Below are 15,908 nucleotides of genomic sequence, written 5' to 3'. Positions count from 1 at the left end.
TCCTCGGAGTTCATTCAGGCGGCGTGCGTCGGCAGCGAAGCGCGTGTTCTTCGCTCGGCGCATCTTCCTTTCTGTATCTCAAGCTCAGAGCTTGAAATACAGAAAGGAAGGTGCGCCGAGTGAAGAACACGCGCTTCGCTGCCGACACACGCCGCCTGAATGAACTCCGAGGAGGTACGCTTTTAAAATTTAAGAGGAGACTGGGGGGTTCCTGGTGCTGGGAGGACGGGTGGGCAGGCGGGTTGATGGTTGTTTGTTTGTTTGGTTGGAGGGAGGGCGGGAGGCAGGCCTGGTGCTGGGAGGGAGGCAGGCCTGGTGCTGGGTGCTGCTGGGTGGGAGGGGGGCCTGATGTTGGGAGCTGGGTGGGAGGGAAGCCTGATGGTGGGTGCTGGGTGGGAGGGAGGCCTTGTGTTGGGTGCTGGGTGAGAGGGAAGCCTGATGGTGGGTGCTAGGTGGGAGGAGGCCTGATGGTGGGTGCTGGAGGGAGGGAGGGAGGGAGGGGAGGGAGGCCTGGTGTTGGGTGCTGGGTGGGAGGGAAGCCTGATGGTGGGTGCTGGGAGGGAGGCCTGGTGTTGGGTGCTGGGTGGGAGGGAAGCCTGATGGTGGGTGCTGGGAGGGAGGGAGGCTTGGTGTTGGGTGCTGGGAGGGAGGGAGGCCTGGTGCTGGGTGGGAGGGAAGCCTGGTGGTGGGTGCTGGGTGGGAGAGAGGCTTGGTCTTGGGTGCTGGGTGGGAGGGAGGCCTGGTGTTGGGTGCTGGGTGGGAGGGAGGCCAGATGGTGGGTGCTGGGTGGGAGGGAAGCCTGATGGTGGGTGCTGAGTGGGAGGGAGGGAGGCCTGGTGTTGGGTGCTGGGTGGGAGGGAAGCCTGATGGTGGGTGCTGGGAGGGAGGGAGGCCTGATGGTGGGTGCTGGGAGGGAGGGAAGGAGGCCTGGTGCTGGGTGGGAGGGAAGCCTGATGGTGGGTGCTGGGTGGGAGGGAAGCCTGGTGCTGGGTGGGAGGGAGGCCTGATGTTGGGTGCTGGGTGAGAGGGAGGCCTGGTGCTGGGTGCTGCCGGGTGCTGGGAGGGAGGGCAGGGGGGAGAGGAGGGTGGCTGGACATTTGTGGCTAGAGGGGAGAGGAGGGTTGCTGGACATTTGTGGCTGGAGGGGAGAGCATGGTTCCTGGACATGGATGGAGGGCAAGAAATGAAGAAGAAAGGAGGAAAGTAAAGAAATAAATGGAAAGGAAGCCCTGGAAACGGAGTTAAGAGAACAGATAGAGAACATCAGAATCAGCGACTAGAATCAATATGGATAGAAAAACAAAATCACCAGACAACAAAGGTAGGAAAAATCATTTTATTTTCATTTTAGTGTTTGGAATATGTCGAATTTGAGAATTTACATCTGTTGTCTTATTTTGCACTGTAACAGCTTACAGAAATGATTTATAATGGAAGAAAATCATGTTATTTTTTTCTCCTATACTAGTATAATATTTTCAATGATGTCTGTTTATATGCGCCATGGCTGATGTAAGGGGTGTGGCTATCAGGGGTGGAGTCATATGTGGTGACCCCGCCCATAATGAGTACCGGCGCTTTGCAATAAATAATTCGATTTTGGGTTGCTGTTTGGGCGCTCGGTCTCTGAAAGGTTCGCCATCACTGGTATAGGGCAACTTTAAAAGCCAATGTGGCACATAAAGAAGTGGTGCTTATAAAAACATTCATACCATATGGGTTAGATTCTATATATGGCGCCTGAAAATTCCGTATGGGAAATAAATACACCTAGGAACATGCCTAAATTGTATAGAAATAGAAATTTTCATGCGGTATATGCCAAGCGCCTCTCCTCGCAACCAAATTTAGTCACGTCCATTTATACCACGTTTTATTTATTGTAAATGCCAACACCTAAATTAGGCGCAGAGTGGGTGTATTTTGTAACAATGCACATAGATTTTAGAAACGCCCTGCCCATGGCCATGCCCCCTTTTCAACTATGCGACTTAGAATTTACGCACACCATGTTACAGAATAAGATTAGCGAGTTGTGTGCGTAAATGTTAACGCCCATTAGTGCTAATAATTGTTCTTTAGCGTTCCTCCGGACCAGCCCAGGATTGGACTGATGGGTTATGCACTCCTTCCAGCAGGTGGAGACTGAGAACTTCTGACTCTAGAGAGCCAATAAGAAACCTGGCCATGTGACCCTAGATTCAGTATTCTCAGTCTCCAGCAGGTGGAAGGAGGTGAGCCCTTAGTCTCTCTTTCTCTTTCTGTTCTTTAGTGCTGGGGAAAAAAAAGCTCTTCTGTGCACCGAGAAACGTAAATGTTAATGCCAGTTAGTGCTAATAATTGTTAATATTCAATTGACAGCACTGATTAGCTAGTTAACCAATTAAGTTACATGCGTTGTTATAGAATACAAAGTAATGCCTATTGTTTTATGTTAAATGGCAGAACTTTGTTAAATGTGCAAGAAAACATATTAACACAGACTGTGAGAAATCAATCATTTCAAAATATGTAAAAATAATAACCCATCTGCAGACCCAGAGTTTTTATGTTCCTCGATTGTTTGTCCTGAAACTGAAAAGTATGTTCTGATGATGTGCTGGTGACAGGAGTTCCAAGCAGGGGGCAGGTAACATGTGACAGTTTCAGCCACATATGAGAGTTCTGTTGCCAGTAGGTAGTGAGAGACCAGCAGAATTCCTTGTCAAAGCTCGATACGTATGTATCCACTTCGATCACAGAAACCATTTCCTGGCTTTTGAATAAGTCTCAAAATATCTCCCTCTGAGTCTTCTCGTTTTGGACATTTTATTGGTGGTTTGGCAATTGGGTGCACCTCAACTACAGCTTGATCTGCTGTCAGTGTTCACAGTCTGGTTATGGCACTGTTCCACCCTTCTTTTTAATAATTTTGTAAGCAATATTGCTGAGGATCAATTTCAATTTTTGAGGGCTGGAGTCCATGAGAGTATTAGATTGAGATTATGACTTGCACAACCTATCCAGATCTCATCTCGAAATGCTGTTTTCATATCAACTGTTCCACTCTATAATCATCTCCCTCTTAGGATCATCATAATGCTTAAATACGGCATGTTAGTTAATGGTATGCCACCAGAGGCTGTGCTTCTAAGCACGAAGTACGTATTCTGCCTTCTAGTGACAAACTGTGAGAACAAAGCCTCAATACATGCTGTATTTAAGCATTTTGATGATCCTGAGAAGAGGGAGATTATTATAAAGTGGAACAGTATTGTGTACTGAGGCTTTGTTCTCACAGTTTGTTACTAGAAGGTATAATATAGCTTTCATATAAACTGCGTTGTCAGTCACATAGATGAGACTTGCTTGGTGGAGATTATACTCTGCCAAAACGCTTGAAACAAATCAATGAATATTCTAACCAGTTTATTAGTCGTCTCCCTCATTGCCAAAATTACTGAACACACATCAGTTTTCATCAAGGTGAGTGCCTCTTTCAGCTTTTACTTTTTTAAAGATCAGATATTGGTGTCAAGTTTCCAAGTTAAGGTGTGCACGGGGACATAATCTGGTTTCCATCCCCTCCTGTCCCCATTCACTTTTGATCCATCCCCTCCTGTCCCTGTAATGACTTTTTATCCCCATCCCCGCTGAGTTCCGCAGGTTTTTCATTGTCCCCGTCCCTGCAGACACCTCTAGTCTGGAAAGAATTTTTATTAATCATGGCTTCCTTTTTGACCAGTCCAGTACGTATGGGTTATGCATGTCAGCCAGCAGATGGAGACAGAGGCCAATGAGCTGTGAGCCCTGCACTGTAAAAGGCACCTTGCAGCCACAGCTCACCAGTATTCTCTGTCTCCACTTTCATTGGGCTCCGCTATGGAAGTTTCTAAGATTTACCATCTTAGGTCCTCACTATCAGTTTCAGGCTCTACCTTTTGGTCTGGCTTTAGCTGTCTGCACATTTTCGAAGGTCATGGTGATGGTGATAGTGGCAGTCAATGCACAAAGAAGGACTATTGGTCCACCTATATCTTGACAACTGGCTCATCAGAACGAAGACAGAGCAAGAGAGTCATCAGACAACCACCTGAGTGGTACAATATATGGATTACCTGGAATGAGTAGTTTAATAAAATTTGGTATACCGCCCGGTCTTGATGGCTTACAGTAGTTTACAATAAAATACAAAATAAAGCGTTAATAGAAAAGAACTCCATATAAAACAAAGAAAAAGACCTAACTCATCCAGATGGACGAATCATTCATTCTCTCATTAAAAAAAAAAAAATCTCTCAACCCCTTTGTCCTAACTTTCTAAGAGCAAGCTGCAACCATCCCAATACATAGAGTATTCAGGGGCTGTATTCAGGCTCAGATGCATGCTCTTATGAAGCAGCGAGTTCCCTGGGTGTGAGACTGTAGGCAGGTTCTGGGGTTTATGGCTCAACCCTGGGTTTTGTTGCCCTGGGCTCGGCTCACATGCGACCCTTGCAGTTGTGTCCGCTGAGTCGTTGGCCACTGCAGGTTTAGAGTATTTGATATTTGGCTCCCATTACTGTTGAGAGTTGATGGTGGTTGGACTCTTGGAATTTGTCAAAATTAATGTTACTGCAACCATCAAATTGGATGATAATCACTTCAGATGCAAGTCTTCTCCGTTGGAAGGATCATCATCAGCAACTGGATGGAGACTCGAGCCATCAGGAGAGCTCTGGGGGGGGGGGGGGGGTTTCGGCCTTTATCAAGAGGAATGCAGTTTGAATCTTCTCCAGCAATGTCTCACCGATAGTGTATACCAATTGTCAAGGTGTCGCAAAGAGTCAAGGTTTAGCCAGAGAGACTACCATGCTGCTTCTTTGGGCTGAGAAACATCTTCAAACCTGGTCAACGGCTTACATAGTTGGAGTGGAGATTGTTCAAACAGAAACACATTGGAACCTGGGATACTGGAGCTATAAGCATATGCGTTTGCCATGATCAGCTGCTGGTGAGGAGTTCAGTGATGGACTTGAAGGCTCTCAGTCTCACTGCCAAACTTCCTCTCTTTTATAGTCAAGGGAAAGGATAAAGATTGGCGGCTCTTGATGCATTTTGTCAAGCATGGCTGCAAGCGAACTTGCTGTACGTTTTAACCCCATGGCTGCTTCTGAGTTGCCTCTTACTGAAGGTAGCATCTCATCCCAAGTCAGTAATCCTAATTGCAGTAGACTGGCCATGGTGTCCTTGCAATGCAGATCTGGTTCACTCGCAGCTCTTTGGTCTCTATCTCCATCTTCTGGCTAACAGGCACAACTCGTACATTTTGGACTGATCTGGTTGAACCTGAGTTAATAAAATTAGCAGGTAAGATGAAACTTTTGCCTACTGAGTTTCCTAGATCTGAATACTCCAGACTGTTGAGTTATTCTTCCATTGTTATGCTGTAAACTGTTACTTTTCTGTTTCAGCTTACTGCCATTTGCAAGCAGCTGGACAACTTGTGGGATGAAAATCGAGGGTGTGTAGTTTTGTTTGCCTGGATACAATTTCTTAAAGAAGAAACACTAGAATATCTGCACATTATATCCCCTTTGGAGCTAAAAATAAATGGCCAAGGCAAGCAAAACTGTAAATCTCTGATTCCAAGGAAAGAAGACCTGGACTCATGTGGGGAATCTGATACTGCTGAGGGGGAAGCCCTGGATAAAAGAGCTATACAGGATGTGAACTCTTTATCAAGCCTGATCAGGGACATCCTGGATTTTGACCAGGCTCAGCAGAAGAAATGCTTCAACAGTAAGCTGTACATGTGCAATATCTGCTTCTCGGAGAAGCTGGGCAGTGAATGCATGCACTTCAAGGAGTGCCAGCATGTGTACTGCAGTGCCTGCCTGAAAGACTACTTTGAAATCCAGATCAAGGATGGCCAGGTTCATTGCCTTAACTGTCCAGAACCAGAGTGCACATCTGTGGCTACACCTGCCCAGGTATGGTAAAAATAGTCAAATCTTAGTGCTTGTGCTTTGCAACCAAAATGATCCCTAGAAGCAATATTTCGTAAGACTAAATACAGGTGTATAAAGCACAACTGCTCATTCCTCTCATAAGTACATGGGACCGCTGCTTTTTAACATATTTATAAATGATCTAGAGATGGGAGGAACTAGCGAGGTAATTAAATTACATTTTCATCATTCTCATTTTATTATAGTCTCCTTTTTGAAAGTTAAATACTAACATATTAGATTTCCTATGTGTACTTACAGGTGACCTGCATGTAACTTACTTAAAGTGAGTGACATGCAGGTACACTGGATATTTCCCTGTCCCTGGAGGGCTCACAATGTAATTTTGTACCTGAGACAATGAAGGATTAAGTGACTTGCCCAAGATCACAAGGAGCAGCAGTGGGATTGGAACTGGGCACCTTGGGATGTCAAGACTGGTGCTCTAACCACTAGGCCATTCCTCAACTCCATGCCACATAAGAACAGTTGTAATTCTTCGCAATAAAATTCACTTTAGTTTTCAAAGCACAAACGCAGCTGCAGCCTCCTTGCATCTCGTCATAAGTACTGCCATACTGGGAAAGACCAAAGGTCCATCAAGCCCAGCATCCTGTTTCCAACAGTGGCCAATCCAGGTCACAATATACCTGGCAAGATCCCAAAAAAGTACAAAACATTGTATACTGCTTATCCCAGAAATAGTGGATTTTCCCGAAGTCCATTCAATAACGGTCTATGGACTTTTCCTTTAGGAAGCCGTCCAAACCTTTTTTAAGCTCTGCTAAGCTAACCACCTTTACCGTCAGCTCCAGAATATCCATTGTAGATGAAGTTTACCTGCAAGTAATGATGAAAACAAGCTGTTAGTATTTTTTTTTTTACTCTTGTTGATCTGTTTTCATTAACCACATTTATTAGCAGAGCAGTCTTTAAAAGGTCCTGCGGTAGGATGACATTTCTTTGCATGGTTAGGATCATGGTGCTGTTGCAGCAGACACTGAGTGTTCTGCCTTGTCTTCCTGCAGGTGAAGGAGCTTGTTGGTGAACAGCTGTTTTCCCGCTATGACCGCCTCCTCCTGCAGTACAGCTTAGACTTGATGGCAGATGTGGTGTATTGTCCCCGACCCAACTGCGAGACACCAGTCATGCAGGAACCAGGCTGCACTATGGGAATGTGCTCTAAGTGTCACTATGCCTTTTGCTCAATTTGTAAAATGACCTATCATGGACTGTCACCATGCAAAATAACTGCAGGCAAGTTACATTGTCTTGTAAATGTATTGAAATGAAAGCAAGGAGCAATAAAAAGATTGTATTCTAGGTATCATACTGAAATAAAGCCTCCTGTGGCTCCTGACATTCCAGTTTTAATTATATGGTGATGATATCCTCCTTTGTACCAGTTTGTGCATTCATGAAATTGGTGTTGGGAATCTTCAGATTCTTTCATAAGTGGTGTGGGAGGAAATGTAAATCTTAGTGGCCCTTGTTAGAACAGGGTCTTCATGCTGTAGGCAATACATTTTTTTTTATTGGACTAATGCAGTACATTTATGACTAGCTTTTAAGAGTTGTGCTTCCTTTATCAGGTCTGGATTTAAGTGGTAGAGTCAGCTAGGCCTTAGGTTGCCTGCATATTATGTTGTTATAAATCTGTAAAGGGAAAGGAAAAAGGGGAGGAAGGCATTGCAGAAGTGACTATAAGAGTAAAACCTTACAGTTCAAAGGATCTGTGTCTGATAGTAGGTGTAAAGATCGATATCCTTGTTTTTGTTTCAATCCAAGTGATTGATCATCAAATACTTTATGTTCTTGGGTACTCTAAAATTTCCTTTTAAGTACACTGATTGTAAAATCATTAAGGGCTTTCTTTTACAAAGCCGCGCTACAAATGAGAGGAAGCCCATAGGAACTGAATGTGGTTCCTCTCATTTGTCACACCGGGAATCGGTACTGTGGCTTTGTAAAAGAGGCCCTGAGGAAATGATCTCCCTCTCATAGCTGAATACCTTGCAGATAATAGGAGACTTCGAATGTGTACTGGCAGTGGTCAGAACAGCATACTAAGCTAATCCTGAATTCCTTTTCAGAGAGGCTTGTCGCTTTGCGGGATGAGTACCTAGAAGCAGATGAGATCAACAAACATTTTTTGGAGAAACGTTACGGCAAAAGAGTGATTCAGAAAGCACTGGAGGAGATGGAAAGCAAAGATTGGCTTGCAAAGAACTCCAAACTCTGCCCTCACTGTGGTACTCCCATCCAGGTAAGTGTGAGCAGAGAGAGTGGGCTTTCTAGAGCAGCTACAGACAGCTCAAAGGTCTGTGAGTTTTAGCAATGAAGAGCATTGGAATCATGGTGTCCTGTGAAAGCCACAAGCATTATGTATGGGGTAGCACTGCTCCAGGGCCTGCATCACTCTGCTGGTTTTGTTCCTCCTGCTGGACTTTCCCTCATGGATACGTATTTGCCTTTTACAGAAAGTAGATGGCTGTAACAAGATGACCTGCACTGGCTGCAGGCAGTACTTCTGCTGGATTTGTTTGAGCTCTTTGTCAAGAGGAAACCCATACTGGCACTTCAATGACCCTTCTTCCGTGTGCTTTAACCAGTAAGCATACTCAGTCTTTTGCATAGATTTATGTATTTGTGAAATGTTATATACAGACTTCATCCAGAGTGGGAAACAATATAACAAATATGATGATGCAAATTTAAATACTAACAATAAAACAAATAGCAAACTCACAGAATCAGAACCGGAAGACGACTTAACCCCTCTCAAGAGGAAACCATCCCAACCCAACACATAAGGACTCTTGTATTAGAAGCATCCCTGCATGTTGCTAACAGCATTTAGGCACATAGATTGGCATACGTACGGAAATGCTACTTTACAAGGGGAGCCACTCGCCACATTTTCTTTAACAGAGAAGGCATGGTAGGGGCAGGGAGAAGGGCAGGACTAGGGGGCACACAGTGAAGCTACAAAGTAGTACATTTAAAACAAATCGGAGAAAATATTTCTTCACTCAACTTGTAATTAAACTCTGGAATTTGTTGCCAGAGAATGTGGTAAAAGCAGTTAACTTAGCGGGGTTTAAAAAAAGGTTTGGATAACTTCCTAAAAGAAAAGTCCATAGGCCATTATTAAATTGACTTGGGGAAAATCCACTGCTTATTTCTAGGATAAGTAGCATGAAATGTACTGTTTTAGGATCTTGCCAGGTTCTTGTGACCTGGATTGGCCACTGTTGGAAACAGGATTCTGGGCTTGATGGACCTTCAGTCTGTCCCAGTATGGCAATACTTACGTACTTATGTTGATGTCCCCATCTTGCAAGGGGAATCCATGTGGATAGGGAAAAAGTAGAAATTACACATTGGCATTTACATCTATTGACACGTCTTCATTGGTTACCCGTGAAAGCTCATATTTTGTTTAAAATGAGTTGTTTAGGGTTTCAGACCTTGGCTGGCCAAACTTCTGAGCGCTTACCTTCTTTTCTGCGACTGTTAAGTTTTAACTGTTATTGCCACAATGTGGATGGTTTATTGTTTAGTTTTCCTCCTGTGAAAGGTTTGAGATGCAAAACTTAGCATGGGAATTCTTTTATTTTTCATTCTGTTAAAATTTGGAACTCTACCTCATGAAATATGATTGTCCTTATCTACAGTTTCGGAGACAGTTCAAGTCTTAGCTGTTTAGGATGTATTTGTTTTCTTAATATTTGTAAAACTGATTCACTAAATTATGTCTGTTATTTTATTTGTAGTAAATGGGTTTGATAATTCTGTTGTCCCGCACTGAACTGTGTTTTGGGGAAAAAGCAGGTTATAAAAGCCTAACATCATAACATAACATCTGCTCTTCCTCCCCACCCCCCAAGGCATGCATAGGTGCCTGCTTGAAGGGGCAGATGTAAATGTTGAGGTAAGGTCTGGTCCCCCACAGATAACTCTCCCCCCTCTCCCAACACTGTTTTCCCCTACTTCCACCTGCCCACGACTTCAGATCTGAGCCCCCCCCCCCCCAACCTGACCATCCCCAGTCCTTGGATGAAGGACCCCCCCCCCCCCCATCTTGACTCCTCCCATCCCTAGCCTTATCAAGGATCTCTGGTGTGTAGTGTGAGCAGGAGTGATCCCCAGTTACTCTTGCTTGTCCCGTTCTCAGATTCAAAATGGTACCAGTTTCACTAGACACCAGGGACCCCCGGTAAGGCCAAGGATAGGTTTATTGGGCAGTGGTTGTTCAGGTTGGGGTTCTTCATCCTGGGGGCGAGGATGAGTCTGGTAGGGGATCGGATGCCCTTAGGGAGGGGTGATCAGGGGTGGGGAATGGTGCTTTGAGGTGTGCATTTACATTGAAGAACAGGAGTTTTAAAACATTGCTCCCTGCAGCATGTGGGCTAACATTCAGCTTTTTAAAATTACTGCGCCCTCTGGAGGTGAAAGCCTTCAGGGTGCGTGTTGCACTTATTTTACAAAAAGCTGTGCGTAAAACACCATGAGACTTTTCAAGTGCTGGTAATCTGTGTGGAGGATTTTCCCACCGTGTGTTTGGTTTGTTTTTTTTACGTAACTCAGATATTTATGATGAAGCCACAGATCAGGAGCTGTGCTTTATTTGTTGTCTCTTAGGTTGTTCCAAGGAATAGACGTTAATAATGATGACCTGGAGAATGAAGACTAGCTATCGTCAGCCACGTGACATACTGTAGAAAAAGGGGGTTTGTTCCCTCTGCAGCTGCTGGTGTGGATCTACACACTTTTGTATCTCCTTAAAAGATTTCTGAAACTGCTCATGCAATCTTCTGATTATAAGTTTAGTAATCAAAATGTAAACTAAAAGGATATAGTTACAGAATAAAAATAAACCAGGAATAAAGCTGTTGTACACAATATGGGGTCACATGTTTCTGATACACATTTGAATGCATGAGGTTGAAGCTTGAGATAATGTATTTAATGGAGTATCCAGTATGCATCTGATTTCATCCACTTCTTGGCTTACTGATTTGTTGCATTGTCAGTTAGCTGCTATTATTTCTTTGGATGCCATCATATATATTATTATCATATAGTGCTCAGTTTCAACTCTAACTTAATAACAATACCATGTTCAATAATACCCTTTAGTTGGATCATCAGATCCGCGCATCTACCTCTGTAATGGCTGAAATGAGCCAAGCATAACTTGGAGGTAGTGTCGTAATCCTCATAGATCCTCTTATTCTATTCTTTTTTTCATTAATTATCAGTAAGCTTAATAGCTAAATACTTAGCTTTTTTTGAGTATTACTCTTTTATTCTTCAATATGCATGATGGAGTCTCCATCATGCATATTGAAGAATAAAAGAGTAATACTCAAAAAAAGCTAAGTATTTAGCTATTAAGCTTACTGATAATTAATGAAAAAAAGAATAGAATAAGAGGATCTATGAGGATTACGACACTACCTCCAAGTTATGCTTGGCTCATTTCAGCCATTACAGAGGTAGATGCGCGGATCTGATGATCCAACTAAAGGGTATTATTGAACATGGTATTGTTATTAAGTTAGAGTTGAAGCTGAGCACTATATGATACTGATTTACTGCTCCCTTCACTATATAAGTGGTTATATGCCTAGTGAATACGTTAATCCATGTATATTATGCCACTGACTTTCTTTTTCCTTTACTGTCTTAGCCTGTGAATGGCAGCATGATTATCAGGAGCAGAATTATGTTTGAACTAAAAGTGGCTGCTTATATGTAGTCTGAATCCTAGCGTAAGTTCAGGAATGCCATTTTCGGCCCTCTTCCTCTGTCTTCTGCTGCAGCTCTTGTGTTGAATGTGTTCCTGCTGTAGTAGGAACAAACCCCCTTTTTATGAAAACCCATCATTTACAGGATATGGCCTGTCTGTACGGTTTGTGGCAAGCTGCCATGTGACATCCAAGGTGGTTCGTCTCATGGCCCCAAAACCATGTGTCAGCGTTTGTTACTGTCAGATGGCTCCTGCCTGCTGTAAGCTCCAAAGTTCAAAATGTGAAAAGATAACAACAGGAAAGGAAAGTAGGGTGACAATCAAACTCTTTATCATTTTTGCCAATGTATGAACATTTGTTCCTGTAGACATTGCATTTTTGGTGAAACACAAGGCTTTGTATTCCCTTTTTTAAGGCATTGGGCAGAAGTGTGCAAGGAGAAAAATGATATACTTAGAAAGGACTATGGCATTTATCACCAGTTTTGTAGGTGTTAATAAAGTTATTGAATTGGGCAGACTTTTTATCAAGTGCCAAACTGCAGAAAGTGTTTTCAGACTTGCTGAGGCTTTGTGATTCCTCCACCTCCCCTTTTACTATCATTTGCTTTTTTTGTACTGTGCACTAAGATACTTATGTTTAAAAGTTGAAAGAAGCAATATAATAAATATTTTGTTCAGAAAAAAGCTATTTGAATGAGGAATTATTTGAAGTCTCCTCTGTTAATGATAGATGATCATTTCACAGTTACTTCACCTAAATGTAGTGGAGTAGCAGCCAAATAGTTAAAACAGACTACTACAAACTAAGAAAGCCATGGTTCAAATCTCACCAGTGCTTCTTGTGACTTTGGGTGTCACTTCATCCTTCATTGCCTAAGGTGCAAACTTACCCTCTGTTTACGAAGCTGTGCAACAGTGTCGATACAGCCCATTCAAAGTAAATGGCTTATATCTGCATTAGTGCACAGGCAGCCGCTAGCCTGGCTTTGAAAACAGAGGGGTTAGATTGTGAGCCCTGCGGGGACAGTGAAATACCTACTTGACTCGAATGTAACTCGCCTTGAGCTTCCACTGAAAAAGGTGTGCGCTAAATCTGAATAAATAGATATGTCTGTGGGTAGATTACATTTTCAGATAGACCTAAACAGTCCATCCAGTCTGCCCAACAGTCAATTTATTATCAATTCAAGATGAAATCAACAATGAACATGAGATTATATACTTGATCGTGGTCTTTCTTTGGTGTTTCTGGGACATAGACTGTAGAAGTCCATGTGGCTCTGTCCTTATGTTCCAACTGCTGGAGTTGCTGTCAAAACCCACTCCAGCCTATCCAAATCTGTCATGTCATTCGTAGGACACAAACCATAAAAGTCTGCCCGGCCCTGTCCTCACATTCCAGATTACCCGAGTCTCCGGCGAAGGCCTCTCCAGCCCATCCTAAACTGGATTGCTATATACATGACTCAAACCGTACAAGCCAGCCCAGCACTGGCCTTGGTTTTTACAGCCAGAGTTGCCTTCTAAGCACCACTTAACATGCAAACACATATGCAACCCTTTAAGTTGTGTTTTTTATACCATTCGTTTTCTAATTAGAGATCTTCTGTGTTCATCCCACGCTTTTTTGAATTCCACCACCTGCCTTGGGAGGGCATTCTAGGCATCAACCACCCGCTCCATGAAAAATAATTTTCTGACATTACTCCCGAATCTACCACCCTGCAACTTAAATTCATGTCCTCTAGTTTTACCGTTTTCCCTTCTCTGGAAAGTATTTGTTTCTACATTAATACCTTTCAAATATTTAAATGTCTGTATCATATCTCCCCTGTTCCTCCTCTCCTCTAGAGTATACATATTCAGATCTTCCAGTCTCTTCTCATCCATCTTTTGACGCAAACCCCATTCCATTTTTGTTGCCTGCTTCTGGACCTCTTCAAGGGGCCCTTTTACTAAGCCGCGTAGGCGCCTAAGCGCATGCAACGCCTGCCAAATTGGAGTTACAGCGTGGCCCTTGCGGTAATTTCAATTTTGGCGAGCGTCCGCTATGCACGTTTGAAAAATATTTTTTTATTTTCTGGCGCACGGCAGCAATGCGCATAGACCATTACCACCCATTTACCGTGTGAGACCTTACCGCTAGGTCAATGGCTTGCGGTAAGGTCTCGGACCCAAAATGGATGTGCAGCAATTTTCATTTTGCTGCACTTCCATTTTCAGCAAGAAAAGGCATTTTTTTGTAGGTGCGCTAAAAATACTTCTGCGTGCGCCCAAAACATGCGTCTACACTACCGCAGGCCATTTTTCAGCGCACCTTAATAAAAGGACCCCCAAATCTTCTTACATCTTTAGCAAGATACAGCCTCGAAAACTGAACATGTATGTTTTGTTTATTCCATGCCTTTCTACCCCAAAGGGCATGCTTAGTCAACAATGTATTCTTACATTCTAGGAGCCTCATCCTTTGTGTCACTCTTTTTGTCTGTAAAGGATTACCAGAGCTCTCCCCTTCAGTCCCAGGCTTGAGCAGGTTACCTTCATGGTTATGTCTAATAACATTGTCCCTATCTGGCAACCATCTCTGAGCCACAGCCAACTACTTATGATTTTTTTTCTTTTATATATCAAATCAAATTAGGGCTTATATTCCACTAATCAGGGTTCAGTCGATCTCCTTCGAAAATGAGTTGGATAGGCAGCTTTGTGAACTTGGAGCTCTAATAAAATGTTGTTCCCTGCTTGTCACAAGATCTTATCTTCTCAAAAACTTGATGCATTGTCAGTGCCTGTCCTGACCTATAAATACAGTTGCTGATGAATGAAAATAGAGGCAGTATTTTCTTTAGTAAGTCGTTGCTATCTGGTACATCAGACACACTTGCCAGTTATAAAACAACTTCAGTAACTATAGTTACCTCGTTAGACATCTTATGAGCGACATTTTCCTGAAATAATAGAGCCTTTTACATTTTCATGGATTCTAAAATAATTTACAGATTTCGGATAACATTTCTGAATTATGATTTAAGGCTGCTTAAATTCAGGATTGTTATAGTAGTCTATTACAGGGTCCTTGAATTCTGATTATTTTCAGAAGATAACAGGAGAGTATTTGTCAGAGCCATTTCCGATAGTGCATAAGTACTGAGAAAAAATTGTGAACTACCTAGGATGGTCTGCATTTTAGCACAAGTTATAAACAAAACACGACTAAATCTTAATCTACATCAGTAGTTCCCAAACCTGATCCTGGAGGCACCCCAGCCATTTTTAAGGATATCCAAAATGAATATTTATGAAAGGGATTTTGCATGCAGTGGAGGCAATGTAATCAGATATTTCATGAATGTTCATTGTGGATATCCTGAAAACCTGACTGGCTGGGGTGCCTCCATGATAAGGTTTGGGATTCACTGATCTACATAAAATAAACCATGCTGTAACAGAACAACCAGAATGGCACACAACAGTCGAGGTGCAGTGTCACCATAAAGCAATACAAAGGTCTTATGATACCTTTCTTTTATTCTTCATTTCTTAATCTAATAATTCCTAACATTCTTATACGGTCTGGGAGGCAGGACTTGTGGTTGGGAGGCAGGGATAGTGCTGGGCAGACTTATACGGTCTGTGCCCTGAAGAGCACAGGTACAAATCAAAGTAGGGTAGACACAAAAAGTAGCACACATGAGTTGTCTTGTTGGGCAGACTGGATGGACCGTACAGGTCTTTTTCCCGCGTCATCTACTATGTTACTATATGTAATCAGGGTTCAGTGTGGTTTACAATAATTAAATCAAAAAGTCATCACAGTGTATACAGCATCGACAGGATGTCAGAGGGATGGGGGAACATCAGCACTGGTATAGAGTCAGAGTTGATGGCTATGCAGGCCAACGGTGAAGGTGGTTACATGATGGATTTTGGGAAAACAAATGTTTTTAGTTTTTTCCTAAAGCTGAGGTACATGGTGTCTGTTCTGACGGGAATTAGTTCCATAGGGAATGTCATCACAGGGAAGAGAGACTTGATGTATCTCTGATATCTTGAGCCCTTGTATCTCTATCTATAGAACCGGTCAGTTTTTAAAGACAAAGCTGCTATGTATTATGAAATTAATAATAAATATTTGAAGTGAGGATAGTAATCAGTGGGATGATCACCACAAAAGTTATACA

The 15,908-nt window shown here is 42.9% G+C and overlaps 1 protein-coding gene across 6 annotated transcripts in view; it reads left to right on the top strand.

Annotated features, from left to right (window-relative positions):
• RNF14 (ring finger protein 14) overlaps nt 1-12,208 on the top strand; it is a 28,546-nt gene extending 16,338 nt beyond the window's left edge. For all 6 annotated transcript variants that reach the window (XM_030212407.1, XM_030212404.1, XM_030212409.1 and 3 more), the window contains exons 5-9: nt 5,433-5,951; nt 6,998-7,226; nt 8,063-8,235; nt 8,450-8,580; nt 10,614-12,208. In XM_030212407.1, coding sequence (XP_030068267.1) covers nt 5,433-5,951; nt 6,998-7,226; nt 8,063-8,235; nt 8,450-8,580; nt 10,614-10,665 — 1,104 coding nt within the window. In that variant the 3' untranslated portion in view covers nt 10,666-12,208. The remainder of the gene's footprint in view (nt 1-5,432; nt 5,952-6,997; nt 7,227-8,062; nt 8,236-8,449; nt 8,581-10,613) is intronic.
• The last annotated feature ends 3,700 nt before the right edge of the window (nt 12,209-15,908 follow it).

The sequence above is a fragment of the Microcaecilia unicolor genome, chromosome 8 (assembly GCF_901765095.1).
Source record: "Microcaecilia unicolor chromosome 8, aMicUni1.1, whole genome shotgun sequence".
Lineage (NCBI taxonomy): Eukaryota > Metazoa > Chordata > Amphibia > Gymnophiona > Siphonopidae > Microcaecilia > Microcaecilia unicolor.
The sequence above is the reverse complement of the archived record's forward strand: the minus strand, read 5'-3'. Positions and strand labels throughout refer to the sequence as shown.